This window comes from Ahaetulla prasina, chromosome 2 (genome assembly GCF_028640845.1).
Source record: "Ahaetulla prasina isolate Xishuangbanna chromosome 2, ASM2864084v1, whole genome shotgun sequence".
NCBI classification, from domain to species: Eukaryota; Metazoa; Chordata; class Lepidosauria; order Squamata; family Colubridae; genus Ahaetulla; species Ahaetulla prasina.
Genome location: NC_080540.1, coordinates 148,648,145 through 148,667,781, shown reverse-complemented (window position 1 = coordinate 148,667,781; position 19,637 = coordinate 148,648,145). Strand labels below are relative to the sequence as shown.

General features: G+C 40.0%; 1 protein-coding gene across 1 annotated transcript in view; it reads left to right on the top strand.

Annotated features, from left to right (window-relative positions):
- RHBDL3 (rhomboid like 3) overlaps positions 1–19,637 on the top strand; it is a 179,408-nt gene that overhangs the window by 153,806 nt on the left and 5,965 nt on the right. The window contains exon 8 of the mRNA XM_058173517.1: positions 4,927–5,027. Within this exon, the coding sequence (XP_058029500.1) occupies positions 4,927–5,027 (101 nt within the window). The remainder of the gene's footprint in view (positions 1–4,926; positions 5,028–19,637) is intronic.

The window sequence follows — 19,637 nt, the reverse complement described above, 5'->3', positions numbered from 1 at the left end:
AGGGGTTCACAGAGGCTGTAGAACAGGGGTGTCCAAACTTGGCCCTTTGAAGACTGGTGGACTTCAGCTCCCAGAATTCCCCAGCCAGCATGAGTTATAAATATGAGCAAGTTGCTGGCTGGGGGAATTCTGGGAGTTGAAGTCCACCACTGTTCAAGGAGCCAAGTTTGGACATCCCTGCTGTAGAAGTTCAGGTGAAGGATTTATCAGGATGAATGGCTGATCCTGAGGAGATAGGAAGGATGGATAGTGCTGGAGAAGTATGATGGAGAAGAGGATAGGGTCGCTAAGGAAGACCACTGATGTTACTGGCGCCAGTGGCTGATGTTGGGTAATTCATGATTGTAGAGTTGCTGAACAATAGGCCGGGATCAGCTGGGGATTGCCAAGACTATGAAGAAGGAAGATTCCTGGATCTCTGGCTCCTGCTGGGTTCACAGGTAAAAATCATAGCTTGGAGGGGGGTCTCTTACCAGGTTCATTTGAGACATCATTGGTGGCCCTACCTAGTGCAGGAAGCCCTGGCCATGGTGACAAATACTAACCTTGATTACTTCAAGGAGCTTTACATGGAGCTGCCTTTGAAGAAAACTCACACATTGCAATTTGCAGAAAAGGGAGCAGAATCCCTGTGGCCGCAACAGCCGTGCAGCGCCAGCATGGAAACAGCTACACTATACAATAGAACCTCTGGTCACGACCATCATTCGTTCCATAACTTTGGTTGCGACCCGATTTGGTCCTGACCGGAACCTAACCAAAATTAATGCAGCGGCCACACCAAGTCGTTGTTGTTTGGCGCTTAAAAAAAAAATGCGTAAAAGCAGTGGTGGGTTGCTACCGTTTCGCCCCAGATTTTTTGGTCGGAACCCGATTTGGTTATGGTCAGAAGCGTTCATGACCAGGAGTTCTACTGTATTGATTTCCGGTAGGTTTTTGACTATAACTTGAACAGCTGGTTTTAACTCCCGTGTATTTTTAATTTTTTAGATTTTTAATTCTCCAGAGGCCAATTCTCTTTAACTAAACAATTTCCAGCTTAAACATAACGGAGCTACTACAGGTAGTCCTCAACTTACAATAAATTGTTTAGTGACTGTTCAAAGTTACAATGGCACTGAAAAAAAAGGACTTATGACTGTTTTTCACATATATGAACATTGCAGCAGTTATGTGGTCACATCATCAAAATTCAGATGCCTGGCAACTGACTCGTATTTATGACGGTTGTAGTGTACCAGGGTCATGTGATCCCCTTTTGCGACCCTCTCACAAGCAAAGTCAATGGCCCCATTCACTTAACAACTGAGTTACTAGCTTAACAAGTGCAGTGATTCATTTAATAACTAGGGCAAGAAAAGTTGTAAAATGGGGCAAAACTCACTTAACAATGATGGTCGTAGGTTGAGGACTACCTGTACTATTGTCTCTAGAGTCTGTTCTTTGGACCAGAAACATAAAAGTTTGGACGTGGAGAGTCAGAAGAAATAATTTTTCCTCCACTATCCTTTTTTTTAAATCTTGCATGAAGCTTTTTTTCTGGGTATGAATTTGTTGTTATGCCAGCTTTGACTTTGTGTGTGCCATCTCTCCATTATTTTATTTCCAAACATTTATTAGACAGGAAGCTCTGTAAACCATCTTCCATCAAGGGACCGTGTTATTATATGTTATGTCACAATCAGTGTGCTTTTCATTTGATTTCTAAAGCTGTTAAGAAGCACATGGCTATCTTGGCAATAACTACAGCAAAGACAGTCTTGTTGCAATTAACTTCAGTGAACAATAATTCTCCCCTGAAGTGATTTTTGTAGTGTAATTTACCAGTTGGTTGCCCATAAACTGTTGGCTGGTTGCAACCTGGAAATTTTTATTCACTTAATCAGAACAACCAAGCGGAAAAAGAAAACTGGAGTCTCATGGTTTATTATCGTGGCATTTTCTTTGGCTGCTTAGCTGGACACCAATAGTTTCTCTCACAATACTATGCATGATCAAAATGTCTTTTGTGCAAGGACGTTAAAAAAAACCACTAAACAACATATCAACAGTCATATTAGCTCATGATTTCTTTTAATGTTGCTTTACTGAATAGGCTACGATGACCTGAAGCATTCATAATGCTAAGCCATACATTATTTTATTTATTTATTTTCGTCAAGGATGTATTTTATGACAGATACAAGTGTAAACATAATTATAAATACATGTAAAGGGTATGAATAAAAGAAAACATTAGGACAGGGACGGTAGGCATGCTGGTGCGCTTATGCACGCCCCTTACAGATCTCTTAGGAATGGGGTGAGGTCTACAGTAGACAGTCTAAGGTAAAAGTTTTGGGGATTTGGGGAAGAAACCACAGAGTCAGGTACTGCATTCCAGGCATTGACAACTCTGTTATTGAAATAGCTGCTAGGACGTCACAAAAGAGGTGGACTGTTTGCAGGGCCCAAATTAGTGTTACGTGCCTAATAAGGTCGTCTCTTATTGCAGTTGCTAAACTGTTTCCTACCATTTTGAGGCAAGACACATAAATACACTAATGAATATTTAAGGAAAGAACAGGGCCTAAAACTTACTCTCTTTCAAATGAGCTTTTATCACATTATGTGTTATCACAGCTCTACCCAGCCCACTGTGATCCTCATTCTCCTGAAATATTTTAAGTTTAGCTATGAAATGTTGATGATTGGTGAGGGCCAAATACTGCCTCATGACCTGTTTGTGGTCTCTTATTGCTTATTGGGGCCCCTGAACAGCTGCTGGGAGAGAGATTATATTGGACTATTTATTTTATTTTATTTTATTTATTTTGTCACACAGTATATATAAGCATAAGCATGAAATAAGCATGACTAAGCAGGGCATTGTTTTGATTCATTAGGTTTAAGGAATTGTCCAACCATTTTTTATCCAATTCAGCTACTTAACACCATTCCTGTCTTTTGCAAAAGGAGCTGATCCAAGTGGTTTAAAACAGGTGTCTCCAGCCTTAGTAACTTTAAGGTTTGTGGACTTCAACTCCCAGAGTTCCTCAGCCAGCAACTCTGGAAGTTGAAGTCCACAAGCCTTAAAGTTACTAAGGTTGGAGACCCCTGGTTTAAAAGATATAAAAAACACAAAAAAATAAACAATATTCAAAGGCATTTGTACGAGCTCAGGCTCAAAGCAACAACACAGGTAGCCCTCAACTTAAAACAGTTCATTTAGTGACTATCTGAAGTTAAAACGGGACTGGAAAAAAAGTGACTTATGACTGTTTTTCACATTTAGGACCTTTGCAGCATCCCCATAGTCACACGATCAATATTCAGATGCTTGGGCAACCGACTCATATTTATGACGGTTGCACTGTCCCGGGGTTATGCGATCATTATTTGTGACCTTCTGATAGGCAAAGTCAATGGGAAAACTATCTTCACTGAACCACCGTGTTACTAATTTTAACAACTGCAATGATTCATTTAACAACTGTGGCAAGAAAGGTCATTAAATGGATCAAAATTCACTTAACAACTATCTCGCTTAGCAGCAGAAATGTTGGCCTCAGTTGTGGTCATAAGGCAAGTACTACCTCTACTGTATAGACCAGAAGGACAAACAAGGTACAAGAATTAAGCCGTGGCCAAGTCAAATGCCTATTGAAAAAGAAATGTTTTTGCTTGCTAGTGGTATGCACTCTTCCAAAACAGGATGGTAATCTAAATTCTGGAAGCAGTATAAAAGAAACTGTAATTATATTTAATACATCTGGCAAGCAAGCTTGCTTTTAAACTCATTAACAACTCCCCTCAGGATGTAGAGCTGAAACACATTAATTTTGAACCCATTAAATGCTTTATATATTTTTAATGTTTTACTTTAAAAAAAAATACGTTTTACAGATGCCTAGGCCAGGCGCCTGCAAACTTGGCTCTTTTAAGACTTGTGGACTTCAACTCCCAGAGTTCCTCAGCCAGCTTTGCTTTGCTTTGCTCAGCTTTGCTGGCTGAGGAACTTTGGGAGTTGAAGTCCACAAGTCTTAAAAGAGCCAAGTTTGCAGACCCCTGGCTTAGGACATCCCAGAAAATCTTGTAATGGAGTCTAATAGTTGAAAAAGAAGCTGACCCAATCTTATGGCGAAAAATACGTATGATCCTTCTACTTTGGAGAGGGCCCGTTGATCTTTCTCTGCAAAGTCTGAGAAACAAGACAACTTATTGGATAGTAAAATATTAGCCCTTTCGTCACAGCAGATGGCAGTAGCTACCCAATCTTGGCCGATCTCAAAAAAGTTAAAGAGGGATGGATCTGGTTGGATATAAGACCAAGAAGAAATTCTAAGGTTTCTGACCTGACTGGGTAACTGGAAAAAAAAATATTGGTAGAAGATAATTGCAGACTGTTTCTGTTTTGCCGTTAAATCAAACAACGTCCATATACAGTAGATTGGGGGTTTGAACTCTCAGAGTCTTTTTCTAGAAAGTATAGGTAGTCCTCGACTTACAACAGTTCATTTAGTGACCGTTCAAAATTACAATGGCGCTGAAAAAAAATGACATGACTGTTTTTCATACTTACCACCATTGCAGCGTCCCCATGGTCACGTGATCAAAATTCAGACGCTTACTGTCTCATATTTTTGACGGTTACGATGCCCTGGGGTCCTGTGATCTGCTTTTGCCACCTTCTGACAAGCAAAGTCAATGGGAAAGCCAGATTCACTGAACAACCGTGTTGCTAATTTAACAATTGCGGTGGTTCACTTAACAACTGTCCTAAAATGGGGGTAAAACTCACTTAACAACTGTCTTGCTTAGCAGCAGAAATTTTGGGCTCAACTGTGGCCGTAAGTCGAAGACTATCTGTATTCATAGAAAAGGCAGGGGGTGTTTTATTTGGCAGTCGTTTGTACTTACCTTTCTTTTTATTATTATTTCTCCAAGGTTCCCTGGCCGTATCCATTGCTGATATGACTGCACCTGTTGTGGGTTCATCTGGAGGGGTGTATGCGCTTATTTCTGCTCATTTAGCCAATATAGTAATGGTAAGCCCTGGATTAAGTAGAACAGAGATTGCCTTTGAGACCAGAATGTGCTGCTTATTGGATATGGATTCATTTATGTGACAGCTGAACTGTTGTTTTCAATCCAGCCTGAAAAAATAACAACAACATTTGGTTGTGGTCATTATTGTTTTCTTCTTTTTTTAGGCTTATGTTGATTATCAGCAAGTAAACAAGTATCTCACATATTTCCATTTACAATAGCAAACAGATCTGATTTTATGTTATTATGGGAGTATGGGAGAGTTAGTTCTCATATGGTCAATAAAAAAATAAGACAGTAATAACTCTGACCATTACCAAAGCAAGGGACAGATGGAAACCATTGGCTGTTTGCAAAAGAACTGGATAGCCTACAGTGGTGGGTTTCAAAAAAATTTACTACCGGTTCTGTGGGCATGGCTTGGTGGACGTGGCAGGGGAAGGATACTGCAAAATCTCCATTCCCTCCCCACTCCAGGGAAGGATACGGCAAAATCCCCATTTCCTCCCAATCAGCTGGGACTCAGGAGGCAGAGAATAGATGGGAGAGAGTGCAGTCAGAATTTTTACTACCGGTTCTCCGAACTACTCAAAATTTCCGTTACCGGTTCTCCAGAACTGGTCAGAACCTGCTGAAACCCACCTCTGGTAGGACTGAATATTGTTTTTATATATAAGACTTGCAAATGCATAGCACACAGCCCATTCCCACTAAAACAAGAAAAGTCGACCAATTTGGGTCCATTGGCATGTATGAGTTAAGCCAGCATCTGAAAAGCTATGAATTATGGATTTTTTGTTTAACACCTTCAGAGGAGGCCAGGTTGGGAAAGGCTAGTTATGATACAATAGAGCCAAAGGAAGACTACTATTAGATTTTCAGGCGCCAAAAATCCGCTGTGTACTTTGTATTTCATTGCAAAAAAATTTTTTTTCATTGTATCCAGCCCTGCCAATTAAAAATATAAATAATTCTAGCTTAATGTTAGTGAGGGAGATTCTTGGATGATGAAAACGATGCATTTGGCACTCTAAGCACGTTCATCACAATATTTGTTACACTTTGCTTTGTTTTTCCTCTTGAGAGGCTGACTCCATCAAACCTTTTTATTTTCCCTGGAAGTCCTTGGATAACTGCAAATAATAAAAATGTCTGTACCTTTAGAAAGAAATATTCCTGGAAATAAATAAAGGGAGAAGAAACATAAAGCAATTCCCCCTATGGAAAATAATAGATAAACAAACCAAATAAAAATACAAGATTTAGCAGTAGCTTCCACAGTTTTCCAAGTGCATTATTATCTCTGTGGAAAAATGAACCAAAGATGCCTGTTCCCCCCCCAAAAAAACCTGGATTGATTTGTAGCATCTTTACTGATGCTTATCTAAAATGTTTGTACTTCATCACCCAGGATTCCTACCTACCATAAAAAGGCACAAGGTTGAGTAAGGGTCATAGATCACAGACAAAGGGCAATTACATACAACTCAGAAATGCTTACAAATGATTCAGGTAACATATATTGAAGTATTACCTTGAAGGCCTGTTTGTACCTTTCTGATTGCCTTTGTGAATTGTCAGGGCACAACTTGGGAACTGATTTCCAGGGCACAACCATACTGCATCAGTAACCACAGTTACTTGCCTTGATTTACAACCGCAATTGAGTCCAAATTTTCTGTTGCTAAGCAAGACATTTTTTAAGTGAATTTTGCCCCATTCTTGCCACAGTTGCTATTTTATTTATTTATTTATTTATTGTCACAACAATATACACAAGCATCACACAAAATGATTATATAGTATATAAACATATATATGAGGAAATATAAGGAAGTATAGGCATATATATATAAGAAAAAACAATAGGACAGGAACGGTAGGCACTCTTGTGCTCTTATGCACGCCCCTTACAGACCTCTTAGGAATGGGGTGAGGTCAATAGTAGATAGTTTTTGGTTAAAGCTTTTGGGATTGTGAGAAGAGACCACAGAGTCAGGTAATGTGTTCCAAGCACTGATAACTCTATTACAGAAGTCATATTTTCTGCAATCAAGATTGAAGTGAATGCTACATGAATTACTGCAGTTGTTAAGTCAGTGACACAGTTGTTAAGTATTAAGTTGTTAAGTCCCATTGCCTTGGCTTGTCAGAAAGTCACAACAGGTGATTAAAAACAGATTAAAATTACGGAAGATTAAAAGTAATCTAAAAAACCATGAGTTTTGCTGGCTGAGGAACTCTGGGAGTTGAAGTCCACAAGTCTTAAAAGAGCCGAGTTTGCAGACCCCTGTCCTGGACCCATGCCATAGAGGGCTTAAAATGTGATAAGCAACGCCCTGAATTGGACCCAGAAGCAGATTGGCAATTAGGGCAGCTTGCATAACGGTGGTGTTACATGTGCCAACCCAATTTAGGGGCCTCTAAAACTGTCTGCACTGCCACATTTTGGAAAAATTGTAGTTTCAGAATACTCTTCAAGGGTAGCCCCCTATAAAGTGCATTCTAATAATCCAAACTGCAGCGGCCTCAGGATCCAGAAAATGATGCAGTTGGCACAAGTTGTGCAAAGGCTGTCTTAGCCACTCTGGCCACCTGCTTTTTGAGCAGGAGTTGCAAGTCTAGGAGAACCTCAAAGTTATGCACCAAGTCTATCTGAGGTAGTACCATCCCATCCAGAACTAAAGATGATAAACCTCCAGATCCCGAGGCTCCCATGTATCCACAGTGACCTCATCTTACCAGGGTTCAGCTGAAACCTGTTGTTCCCCATCCAGGCCTGCACAACTTCTAGGCACTGCAAAAGGGCAGCCACAACATCACTTGGATCACCAGGGATGGAGTGTCATCAGTATATTGATGATATCTCATCCCATGGTGTCAGTCACCAAGCTGTTTCTTATAGGTGTTAAAAAAGTTAAAAAGAATGGATTCCTCAAATCCCCAAAGCTTCAGCCAAAAACTGTCTACTATTGACCTCACCCCATTCCTAAGAGGTCTGTAAGGGGCATGCATAAGAGCACAAGAGTGCCTACCGTTCCTGTCCTATTGTTTCCTTTCATTATATCCAATTAATATAGCTATTACATAAAGGTAAAAGTAAAGGTTCCCCTCGCACATATGTGCTAGTCGTTGCTGACTCTAGGAGGCGGTGCTAATCTCCATTTCAAAGCCGAAAAGCCAGTGCTGTCCGAAGACGTCTTCGTGGTCATGTGGCTGGCATGACTCAATGCCAAAGGCGCACAGAACGCTGTTACCTTCCCACCAAAGGTGGTCCCTATTTTTTCTACTTGCATTTTTACGTGCTTTCGAAACTGCTAGGTTGGCAGAAGCTGGGACAAGTAACAGGAGCTCACCCCGTTACACGGCAACACTAGGGATTTGAACCACTGAGCTGCCAACCTTTCGATCAACAAGCTCAACGTCCTAGCCCCTGAGCCACCGTGTTCCTAGTTATTACATACTCCTACTTATATATATGCTTATATATTGTATAGTTATTTCATGCTTACGCTTATATATGCTGTGTGACAAAATAAATACAATAAATAAAAGTACCAAGCACTACACTACCCTAAAAGGAACGGCCATGGGCTGGATCTCTCGCCCCCTAACAACACCAAATAGAATTGGCCATGGAACTGAACCAGCACAACACTGTGCTGCATAGTCCCACATCCCATTTACCAATTTTTGAATGCTCAAATGAACTGATGTTCCAGAAACCCAAACTTATTTTAGCAGGTAGCTCCTGAAGAGGAGGAATCCCAATTAGATACACTATTGTGCATTGGAATTACAGTATATTGATTTTAAAAATCTGCTGAATATGAATCAGTTCCATCACATTTGGAGGGCTTGAATCAAAACCAATTGGCTGTAACAGAAGCCAAATCTGAAGTGAAGCCAAACGTTTAATGTAATTTTGTTGCAGACAGCTATTTTGGTACCAACTCAGCTGTCAAACCAGCCTGCAGTCACGAATTCTAGTCTAGTTTAAATGTTGTATTATATTCCAAACCTCTTGACCATTTTTCTGTAGTTCATGTGCTTGCTTTTTATAGAAATAGACTGGTAAATCTGCAGAAAGCAATTAATAAAAAATTAGCTCCTTAATCAAAAATTCAAAAAAAAAATTGTTTGTTTTATTCTCTGTTTCCCAAAGGGTGACAATAAGGGACAGGTGCTGGTGTATTTAATGATTGGCTTACTATAGCCATCATCCCTTTCTTTTATAGATTTTCATGAATGTATGCATACATATCCCTATTAAAATGTTAAGAAAAGTGTAAGGATTTCAATGAAGTTATAGATGGGTTTGCTTTTGGATAGTAACAAGGAAACTGTAATGCCATCTAATCCATATGAATCTATGCCACATATATAGTGTTATATCTTATACAGTCATAATATACGGATAAACTTTATTGATTTTTCTTCTTGGGGTTTTAAGGCCAAATTCATTGTTCCGTAATATTTTACTTATATCAGAATAGATAAGTCTATAGTTTCACTGACAAAAAATTGAAAATACCATGTTTCTCTGAAAATAAGACCCTGTCTTATATTTTTTTGAACCCTGAAATAAGTGCTTGGCCTTATTGCCATGTGCTCAAAAGCCCAATTGCACTTATTATCAGCGGATGTCTTATTTTGGGAAAAACAGGGTATTATAAAGTGTGTGTGTATGTTGTAAACTGTTACATCTCTGCTGTTAGACACACACAGAGAGGGTCTTTGACAGTTCACCATGGCCAGCTCACCACGGCCAACTTGCCACAACCAACTTGCCATGACCAACTCGCCACCGGACGAGTCCTAACTTTTGCTGTGGGGCAAGAGTTACACTAATATCAACGAAATGGTGGAATAGACTCATTAAAGAAAGGATGCAGAAGGAGGGACAGAATGAAATATGAATGACAAAAATTAAAATATTTTTTATTTTTGTATAATCAAATTGAATTGTTAAATTGTCCTACAGTGAGTTTTCCTATGGTGAGTTGGCCATGTCAGGTTGGCCATGATGAGTTGGCTGCAGCGAGATGGCTGTGGCAAGTTGTACATTCTGAAGAGGAATCCCTTAGCTGGAAAATGCTTTTAATCCCTGCCTATTCGTGAATATCCAGCTTTCATTGTATGCCCCTCCTTCCATTTTTAAAACTTGTCCTTTTTTGTTTATCAGAGATAAACTCAGTTTATCTTTATACTATCTCATTACTTTAATCATATCTTCAATTTTTATCCCTCTTTAATACTATTCGTTTGAGCTTTAATGAGCTTGATCCAACTTGTATCATCTACAAGACTTTATCCAATTTTTTATTAAAAATATAGAAGTATAGCGATCTCAGGACTGACTCTCCATCATTCAGTATCTGTCTCCTTTGATGAGGATCTGCTGATGAATTTTATGGTAGCTTTTCAGCTACTGTAATGTCGTTTGGTCCAAATTTTTTTCAAATGTTTTATTAAAGTCAAGATATATTATGTCAATAGCATTCCTACAATCTATTAAGGAAAATATCTATTTTTTTAAAAAAATGATATAAGATTTCTTCTTGAAAAGTGTTTTTAAGATACTTTCAATCTCTTGATGGTCTGCCTCAGAATCTTCCCAAACATCAGTGTCCAAAATATTGATCTATATTTTACTGGAGCTTTGTTTTCTACCGTTTTTAAGATGTGGGCAATGTTTTCCCTTTTCTAGTCATCTGACACTTTATGCATCCTTCAACATTTTTCACTGGTAATATGCAATGGTTCAGCTTTGCTTAGACCAATGAGTTCTAGCAATCCAAAATGAATTCATTTTTCCATTAAACAATGGGGCCATCTCCACTAATGTATTCTTTTAATATTATGACACCTGGCTCACTTCCATAGCACATTCTTTTGGCTTACTCTCCCGGAACTCTTTTTCTCATAATGTTTTTTCCCCAATTGAATTATATAATCTCCAAACTAGAGTGTTATCATTTGTTCTGGTGTGTGTGGTTTTGAGGTTGGCAAAAAGTTTTGCTTTGATCTCAAAGCAGAGGGAGAAGGATTTGGAGACAGGCAATACATGGCATGGCCCCGTGTCTTACTTCCAAGTTATTTTTCACCGTGTTCCTATAGAAGCAGGCTGCTGAAAATAATCACAGCCTTGATTCTTAAACCTGTACTTATGTGCGGCTGTCAGACTTTTTTTTTAAAATGACAGCCGTGTGAAAGAGAGGAAATTAAAATTATCCGTTTAGTTCATTTTGCCGGGAAGAGGATCTCGTTAGTGTCTTACGGGGATTTAAACTTCCCTTGTAATTGCAGTAAAGTGGTTGTGGTTTGTGCTCCTCATCCCAATGGGATAGATCTGAGCTCTAAGACCCTCTTAGCTAGGCTATGTCCCCAGTAATATTTAACTACAGCACAACCAACAACAGCAATTTTTCCCCTTATCCCCAGAACATTGTTTCATTTGGCTCCCAGCATATTTCTAAAAGAACATTGTTAGTTGCACAGATATTAAAGTAATATTTTTCCCGTTCTTCCAATGCCGCTCTAACAAAAAAAGCCTCGAGGTGTATGAAACCTGTAGCCTTTGTCATCCATTGTTTTGGAAGGACGTTGTTTTATAAGAATTCCTTCTCGCTAACCAGAAACTTACAGTAGTCTGAGGGGGATTCTTTTTTTTTTATTATTATTTTTTTATTTCATTTTGTCATAACAGTATATACAATCATCAACATAAACAATAACCCATCATGAGAGAAAAAGTATATATAAGTAAAAGTATGCAACAACTATGTTAATTTGATATAATGAAGGGAAAAATAGGATAGGAACGGTAGGCAGTTTTGTGCTCTTATGCACGCCCCTTATAGTCCTCTTAGGAATGGGGTGAGGTCAATAGTAGACAGTTTTTGGTTGAAGATTTTGGGGTTTTGAGTAGAGACTATAGAGTCAGGTAGTGAGTTCCAAGCGTTAACAACTCTGTTACGGAAGTCGTATTTTCGGCAATCAAGTTTGAAGCGGTTGACATTAAGTTTGAATCTATTGTTTGCTCTTGTATTATTGCGATTGAAGCTGAAGTAGTCTTTTACAGGAAGGATATTACAATAGATGATTCTGTGTGTTAAACACAGGTCATGTCGGAGTCGGCGGAGTTCTAAGTTTTCTAATCCCAGGATTTCAAGCCTGGTGGCATAAGGTATTTTGTTGTTTTCGGAGGAGCGAAGAACTCTTCTAGTAAAATATTTCTGGACGCGTTCGATAGTATTAAAGTCAGAGATGTGGTATGACACCATTCTTGGTGTCCTGTCCATCTCACTAAACAGTTGTCTCTTCTCCTGAGAACGCCTGGTAGGAAAGTGGATTTTTCACCCCGCAGGACTTCATTTCCCACACAGATTTAAGTACAACTAGGGTTTCAGATCCACGTGATGTCCATAAACCTCATGGACATTGTGTGGATGTGACTAGACCCACACATGCAACATGACACAGACCCAGTGGTGGGTTTCAAAATTTTTTAATACTGGTTCTGTGGGCGTGGCTTGGTGGGCGTGGTTTGGTGAGCGTGGCAGGGGAAGGATACTGCAAAATCTCCATTTCCTCCCAATCAGCTGGGACTTGGGAGGCAGACAATAGATGTGGGGAGGGAGCAGTCAGAATTTTTACTACCGGTTCTCCGAACTACTCAAAATTTCTGCTACCGGTTCTCCAGAACTGGTCAGAACCTGCTGAAACCCACCCCTGTCCCAGACCACACTTGAATTTCTGTTGGGATGAAGTAGTGGCACTTCCTATAAGTCAGGGAAATGGACTCTTCTCTGGAGTCAGACTGGCAGTTTTCTAAAAACTAGATTGAATAAGGGAAGTAATACTCTTGATTGGAGAATTAGGCTGTCACGTTATTTTTATGGTTTCATGTTATTTATTATTCTGTTCTATTTTTATGATACTGTTAACTGTCAGGACTGGGAGTCTAATAATGACACTTCTTATGGCAGTTTTCATATTTGATACCTACTTATATATGTAGATGCTTTTACATGCTGGGTTTTTTCCCCAAAAAAACCCCCCTGTGTCATGACCTTTCCAGATCCATTAATACGATTGGCAAGAAATAGACTTGTCTTTGGATCAGGCTACCTTGGCATTGTCTAGTATTGTGACAAGATGGGCAGCAAACAAATTTAACAAATAGTAATAATCAAGACCAAACAAGTAAAAATATTGATTTTAATGAAGAAAAAAAGACTGTTTCAAGTCTCAGCTCCGTCTTTGAATGTATTGAGTTTACTTGCATTGTGGTGATTTCTGTAGATCGCTGATGTGCCTTCAACATTTGAAAAATGAGGTATAAGCTACAATTATTAGAATTACACATTACTGGGTTCATTCAATACTCAGTCACAAACCACAGCTACAAGCCATAATGGTTGAGTTTATATAGAAGTCTATATAGAATAACAGAATTGGAAGAGATCTAGGAGGTCTTCAAGTCCAACCCCCTGCTTAGGCAGGAAACCCTATACCATTTCAGAGAAATGGTTTTCCAATCTCTTCTTAAAAACTTCCAGTGTTGGAGCATTCACAACTTCTGGAGGCAAGTTGTTCCACTGATTAATTAATCTCATTATCAAGAAATTCCTCCTTAGTTCTAGGTTGCTTCTCTCCTTGATTAGTTTCCATCCATTGCTTCTTGTCTTGCCCTCAGCTGCTTTGGAGAATAGCTTGACTCTCTCTTTTTTGTGGCAACCCCTGAGATATTGGAACCCTGCTATCATGTCATCCCAGTCCTTCTTTTCAAACTAGAAATACCCAATTCCAGCAACCCTTCTTTATATATTTGAGCCTCCAGTCCCCTAATCATCTTTGTTGCTCTTCTCTGCACTCCTTCTAGAGTCTCAACATCTTTTTTACATCATGGCGACCAAAACTGGATGCAGTATTCCAAGTGTGGCCTTACCAAGGCATTATAAAGTTCACGTGATCTTGATTCTATCCCTCTGTTCATATAGTATGTTGATTACGTCTACATAGCATGCTAAATCATAATGTGATTTAGTTTGAATTGGATTGGATAGTTTGTTTTAGGAATGCAATCACTGCAGTTTATAAGTTATAGTTTATAGTTTGGGGTGAGTCCAGGGAATTTAACAAATAGTGGCCCGTTCATCAAATAATGGCTCAGTGTAAAATCTCAGTCACTTAGTTTAAGCCAAACCAGTTTATTGGCCTGCTGATGTTTCTTGTAGAGCCATCTGTACATAAGCAGATGGAGAGACAAATATAGACAGGCTTTCAAGGCTTGCAATCCTTATAGCTTACCCAATTGAACCTAATACTTCTTACTTCTAAATAGATATACACAGAATTGTATTGTTCATTGTATCTGGTAATGTAGAAGAACGTTTGCATGGTTGATCTGAGCAGCAGCTGGTTTAGAACAAATGTGACACTTTATCAAAGCCACTTATTGCAGTGATTAACTCGGGTGTTACTAAATTCACAACCAAATAGGGCTTAACACGTGGTTGTCTAAAGAAATAAAAAGAAAAAAATAATAATCACCAGGATAATATTTTTAGGGGAAAAAATGAGAATCCGCTTATAGCAGGGGAAACATGCCTGTATGACAGATGCTTTGGTCTAAAAGTCAATAGAAGTCTTTGCAGAATCCATCATTTCTGTCAAAATAAGTAAAGCAGTATTGTGTCAACATGATGCAAGTTGTTGTGTACATCTCCACCTGTCATCTCAAAGACACTCTAGATGTTTTTAAAAAAACATTGAAACTGAGCCAAACCAAGGAAATTCAGGTTTTCATAATTTGGGCCAAAATTGAACATTCCTTGAGTTTGTCCATTTATATAAAAAATAATAAATTTGTGCTTTTGTTCAAGCCTTAATTATTTTTTTTTCTTCTTTTAGAATTTATCTTGTTAATATATCAGGCATTAATTCTTAAAATGCTTCTTTGTGCTGCATGTTAATGAAACGAGAGATGTCATCACTCTCAAATAATCTGCATATAGCATTTATAATTTCCTAAAATACGACCAGCAATGATCTTGCAGTCCTAATCTCAGCTTGCTGTTGCTCAAAAGGTCACAGCTATGGTTAGCTACAATCCTCATTAACTTTGAAAGTGGAGAGAGATTGGAGGGAACGAGAAATACTCTTATCAAGGAAGCATGGAGCAAGTTATGCAATTGGGCTCTTAAGGCCACCATTTCACTTCCAAATTGTCAGAGGCAGTTTAAAAGAAAGCAGGGTTTAATCTTCATTGTTTTGCAATCGATCTTGCAGGAACAAAAATGTTCTCACTCCATGCAAAAGGGAGGGGAAAAATGTTTAGAAACCACATTGACTTGCATTTTGCAGTTGGCTCCTCCCCTGCCAAAGGGAAAAGGAATTATTCTTAATTTTGTCCCTGGTCCTTTTGTTTGGTCTGCTGAGTGGGAACTGCAAAGCCACCATGCTACCATTTCCCTTAAAGGACCTGAATTTCAGGAGCCAAAAACGGTTACTGTTAAGTTTGGGCAATGAAGAAGCAGGAGACGATCTTAGAGACAACAGCTCTTTGGTTTATTGTGAGAACCCAGCAAAAACAATAGGCAAACATCTCTCTTTATATAGTGTTTTGGCTGAGGCACCAGCCAATCATGAATGTGCATTTTCCCGCCCAAATTTCCCTCCAAAAATTCAAATACATTACAGTTACTGAGGCAAGAGAAAAGATAGTGGGGGCAGGGGAGACAACTGTTTGTTTCACAAGCATTTTACCCACATACCCTGCAGCCAAGCAAGAAGTAGGTCTCTTCAGCTGTCAGACATTGTATCAGTACAGAGTTTACTTTCAGGCTGGCTCAGAAACCTCATGTGACCATCGGTCAAGGGTGTGTGTGTAACTAGCCACTGAACTTGTTGATGTGTGAATGAATATTTGCAGCAGCAGCACGTGAACCCTTCTGCCCTTATATCACCCAAACTGGAATCATATATGCTGCCATTCAGGAAACACACTCAAGATAAATTGAACAGAGTCAAACAATGTGTAATGTGTTATTTAAAGTTCAAAGGGTCAAGGGAAAACTTCAACTGATCAACATTTCAATAAGAATTGCTACTGCTATCGAAACGAGACAGCTATACATGCTTGATATTCCATTAGCCTTATCCATTGTTATTTAGATCCGTATCATTGCCCATGTGGTCTTGTTCTGTTAGATCAAGAGAAATATGACTCAATCAGGGGTGAAATTTACTTACCTTCCCTACTGGTTTGGAAGTACGCACCCCATCTTCACGTCCGATTTTAGACCCTCTGTGCATGCACAAAGCCTTCTGTGCATGTGCAGAGGGTCAAAAACAGATTACTTCCTGGTTAAAACCAGAAAGTAACAACGTCCGGGCAGGTGGGCGGAGCCTCTGCTGCTTCCACTAGCGGTTCGTCAAACCATGCACCACTGCCGCTACTAGTTCACCTGAACCGGAGTGAACTGGTAGCATTTAAAATAGTTAAAATAGTTAAAATAATTAATAAAGTAAAAAGTTTAAAATAGTTAAAATAGGGAAGAAAATGGTAAGTGAACACCTGTCTACCCTAGACGAGTTCAAATCACCAGGACCGGATGGATTATACCCCAAGGTTCTGAAGGAACTGGCAGACGAGATCTCAGAACCACTGAACTATATCTTTCAAAGATCCTGGAGCACAGGGGAGCTGCCAGAGGACTGGAAAAGAGCTGATGTAGTTCCCATCTTCAAAAAAGGAAAAAAACAGATCCAGGAAAATACAGACCTATCAGACTGACCTCAATACCGGGGAAGATCCTGGAAAAGATAATCAAGCAACGAATCACCAAACACCTAGAAGCAAACAAAGTAACAATCAAAAGCGAACATGGGTTTGTCAAAAACAGATCATGTCAGACTAATCTTATTGCATTCTTTGACAAAGAGACAAAATTAGTAGACCAGAGGAATGCTGCCGATATAATTTACTTGGACTTCAGTAAAGCATTTGATAAAGTAGACCATAACCTACTACTAGATAAAGTAGAAAAATGTGGGTTAGACAGCACCACCACCAGATGGATTCGTAATTGGCTGACCAGCCACACTCAACATGTAGTCCTCAATGGAACTACATCCACATGGAGGGAAGTATGCAGTGGAGTACCCCAAGGCTCTGTTTTAGGCCCAGACTCTTCAACATCTTCATCAATGACTTGGACAAGGGGATAGATGGGGAACTCATCAAATTTGCAGATGACACCAAGCTCGCAGGAATAGCCAACACTCCAGAAGATAGGCTCAAGTTACAGTAGGATCTTGACAGACTTGAACATTAGGCACTATCTAACAAAATAAAATTCAACAGTGAAAAAAGTAAGGTTCTACATTTAGGCAAAAAAAACCAAAATAACACAGGTACCGTATATGTGGTATCTTGCTCAATAGTAGTACCCGTGAGAGTGATCTTGGAGTCCTAGTGGATAGATATGAGCCAGCAGTGTGCAGCAGCTGCTAAAAAAGCCAACACAGTTCTGGACTGCATAAACAGAGGGATAGAATCAAGATCACGTGAAGTGTTAATACCACTTTATAATGCCTTGGTAAGGCCACACTTGGAATACTGAAGTTTTGGTTGCCACAATGTAAAAAAGATGCTGACACTCTAGAAAGAGTGCAGAGAAGAGCAACAAAGATGATTAGGGGACTGGAGGCTAAAACATATGAAGAACGGTTGCAGGAACTGGGTATGTCTAGTTTAATAAAAAGAAGGACTAGGGGAGACATGATAGCAGTGTTCCAATATCTCAGGGGTTGCCACAAAGAAGAGGGAGTCGAACTATTCTCCAAAGCACCTGAGGGTAGAACAAGAAGCAATGGGTGGAAAATGATCAAGGAGAGAAGCAACCTAGAACTAAGGAAAAATTTCCTGACAGTTAGAACAATTAATAAGTGGAACAACTTGCCTGCAGAAGTTGTGAATGCTCCAACACTGGACATTTTTAAGAAAATGTTGGATAACCATCTGACTGAGATGGTGTAGGGTTTCCTGCCTGGGTGGGGGTTGGACTAGAAGCCTCCAAGATCCCTTCCAACTCTGTTGTTGTTGTTGTTGTTGTTGTTGTTATTATTATTATTATTATTTCACCTCTAGACCCAACCTTACAATATAATGAACAAGGTGGTCCCATTAACTACCTGTTTAGATATATTCCAAATTACTTTTATGTTTACATTTTCTCCCCCCTGCTCCAAAATAGAACTGAATTTGGCTTCTAAATATTGTAGACAGCAGAATATCTGTAAAAAAGAATATTATTCTCTATTTAAGAGCTGGTTTTGTCTAGTGGTTTAAGGCAGTAGCCCCCAACATTTTGGGTACCAGAGACCGGTTCTATGAAGAGAGGTTGTTCTGTGGACTGGAGGGGCATGGTGTCATGTCCCACTCCTCCTCCAACGGCCGGGTCTGGGAAGTCTATATCAAGCGTGGCCACGAAGCCTCTGCAGCTTTGCCAAATTCCTGTCAGAGTTCTCAGAGCAGGCAGGAATCCAAGGTGTGACTTCAGCAACCAGATGAGACTTTGCTTGACTCAAGGAATGCCAAAAAGCAGATCCTTTATATAGGCCATGGGGTATGGCTCCATGACTCAGCACTTATCCAGGCCTGCCCCTCCCTTCATTTTGCTGACGTCGCCTCTCCATTCTCCGGAAGCGGGGATCCGTCCACTGTGTCTTTCCGTCCTCCTGCTCTGCTGTCGGCACTTCTAGCACGTGGCTGGCTTCTTGCTCACACGCTGTAGGAGGGAGGTTTGTTTGCTCATTCTGTCCGGGCATGGTGCCAGGGCTGGGGGCTGGAGGCATGCCAGGCCATTCTTCTTCACTATCAGTCTCTGGCTCAGATAGCAGGAGATGGGAGGGGCCCGGCTGAGGAGAGGAGGGCGGGCGGGCGAGGCACAACATATGGTTTCACATGTGTCTGCATCCCGCGGATGGGGCTTCCCTTGGACTGGTTTCGCGTGGACTGGTTTCTGCCATGCTGTGGACTGGTGCCAGCCCACAAACTGGGGGTGGGGACCCCTGGTTTAAGGCACCAGTCTAAAAGTAAGCAAACCTGAGTTCTAATTTCCCCAACCTGGCTGGGGAATTCAGGGATTTGAAGTTGCCAAGATTGAGAAACACTGCTGCAATTTCCTTATTTCCTTTCAAACAAGACTGCTTGTGGCAAGACCACCACATGTAACACTTTCGAAGGAGATAAATATCTGCATAAGCAACTTCAACTTCACCGGGAACCCTGGTGGCACAGTGGTTAAAGTGTAGTATTGCACTCAAACTCTGCCCACAGAGTAGAGTTCGATCCTGATGGGGCTCAAAGTTGACTCAGCCTTCCATCCTTCTGAGGTTGGTAAAATGAGGACCCAGAGTGCTGGAGGCAATATGCAAATAATACTTTATTGTAAATCACCCAGAGAGTGCTGTAACACACTATAGGACACTATATAAGTCTAAATGCTATTGCTATTCAAGCCCATGAATTTCTTAGAATGATCACCAAATTGCTTTGCTGACTACATTTTAGAATTTGGAAAACATAGAGAAATCAA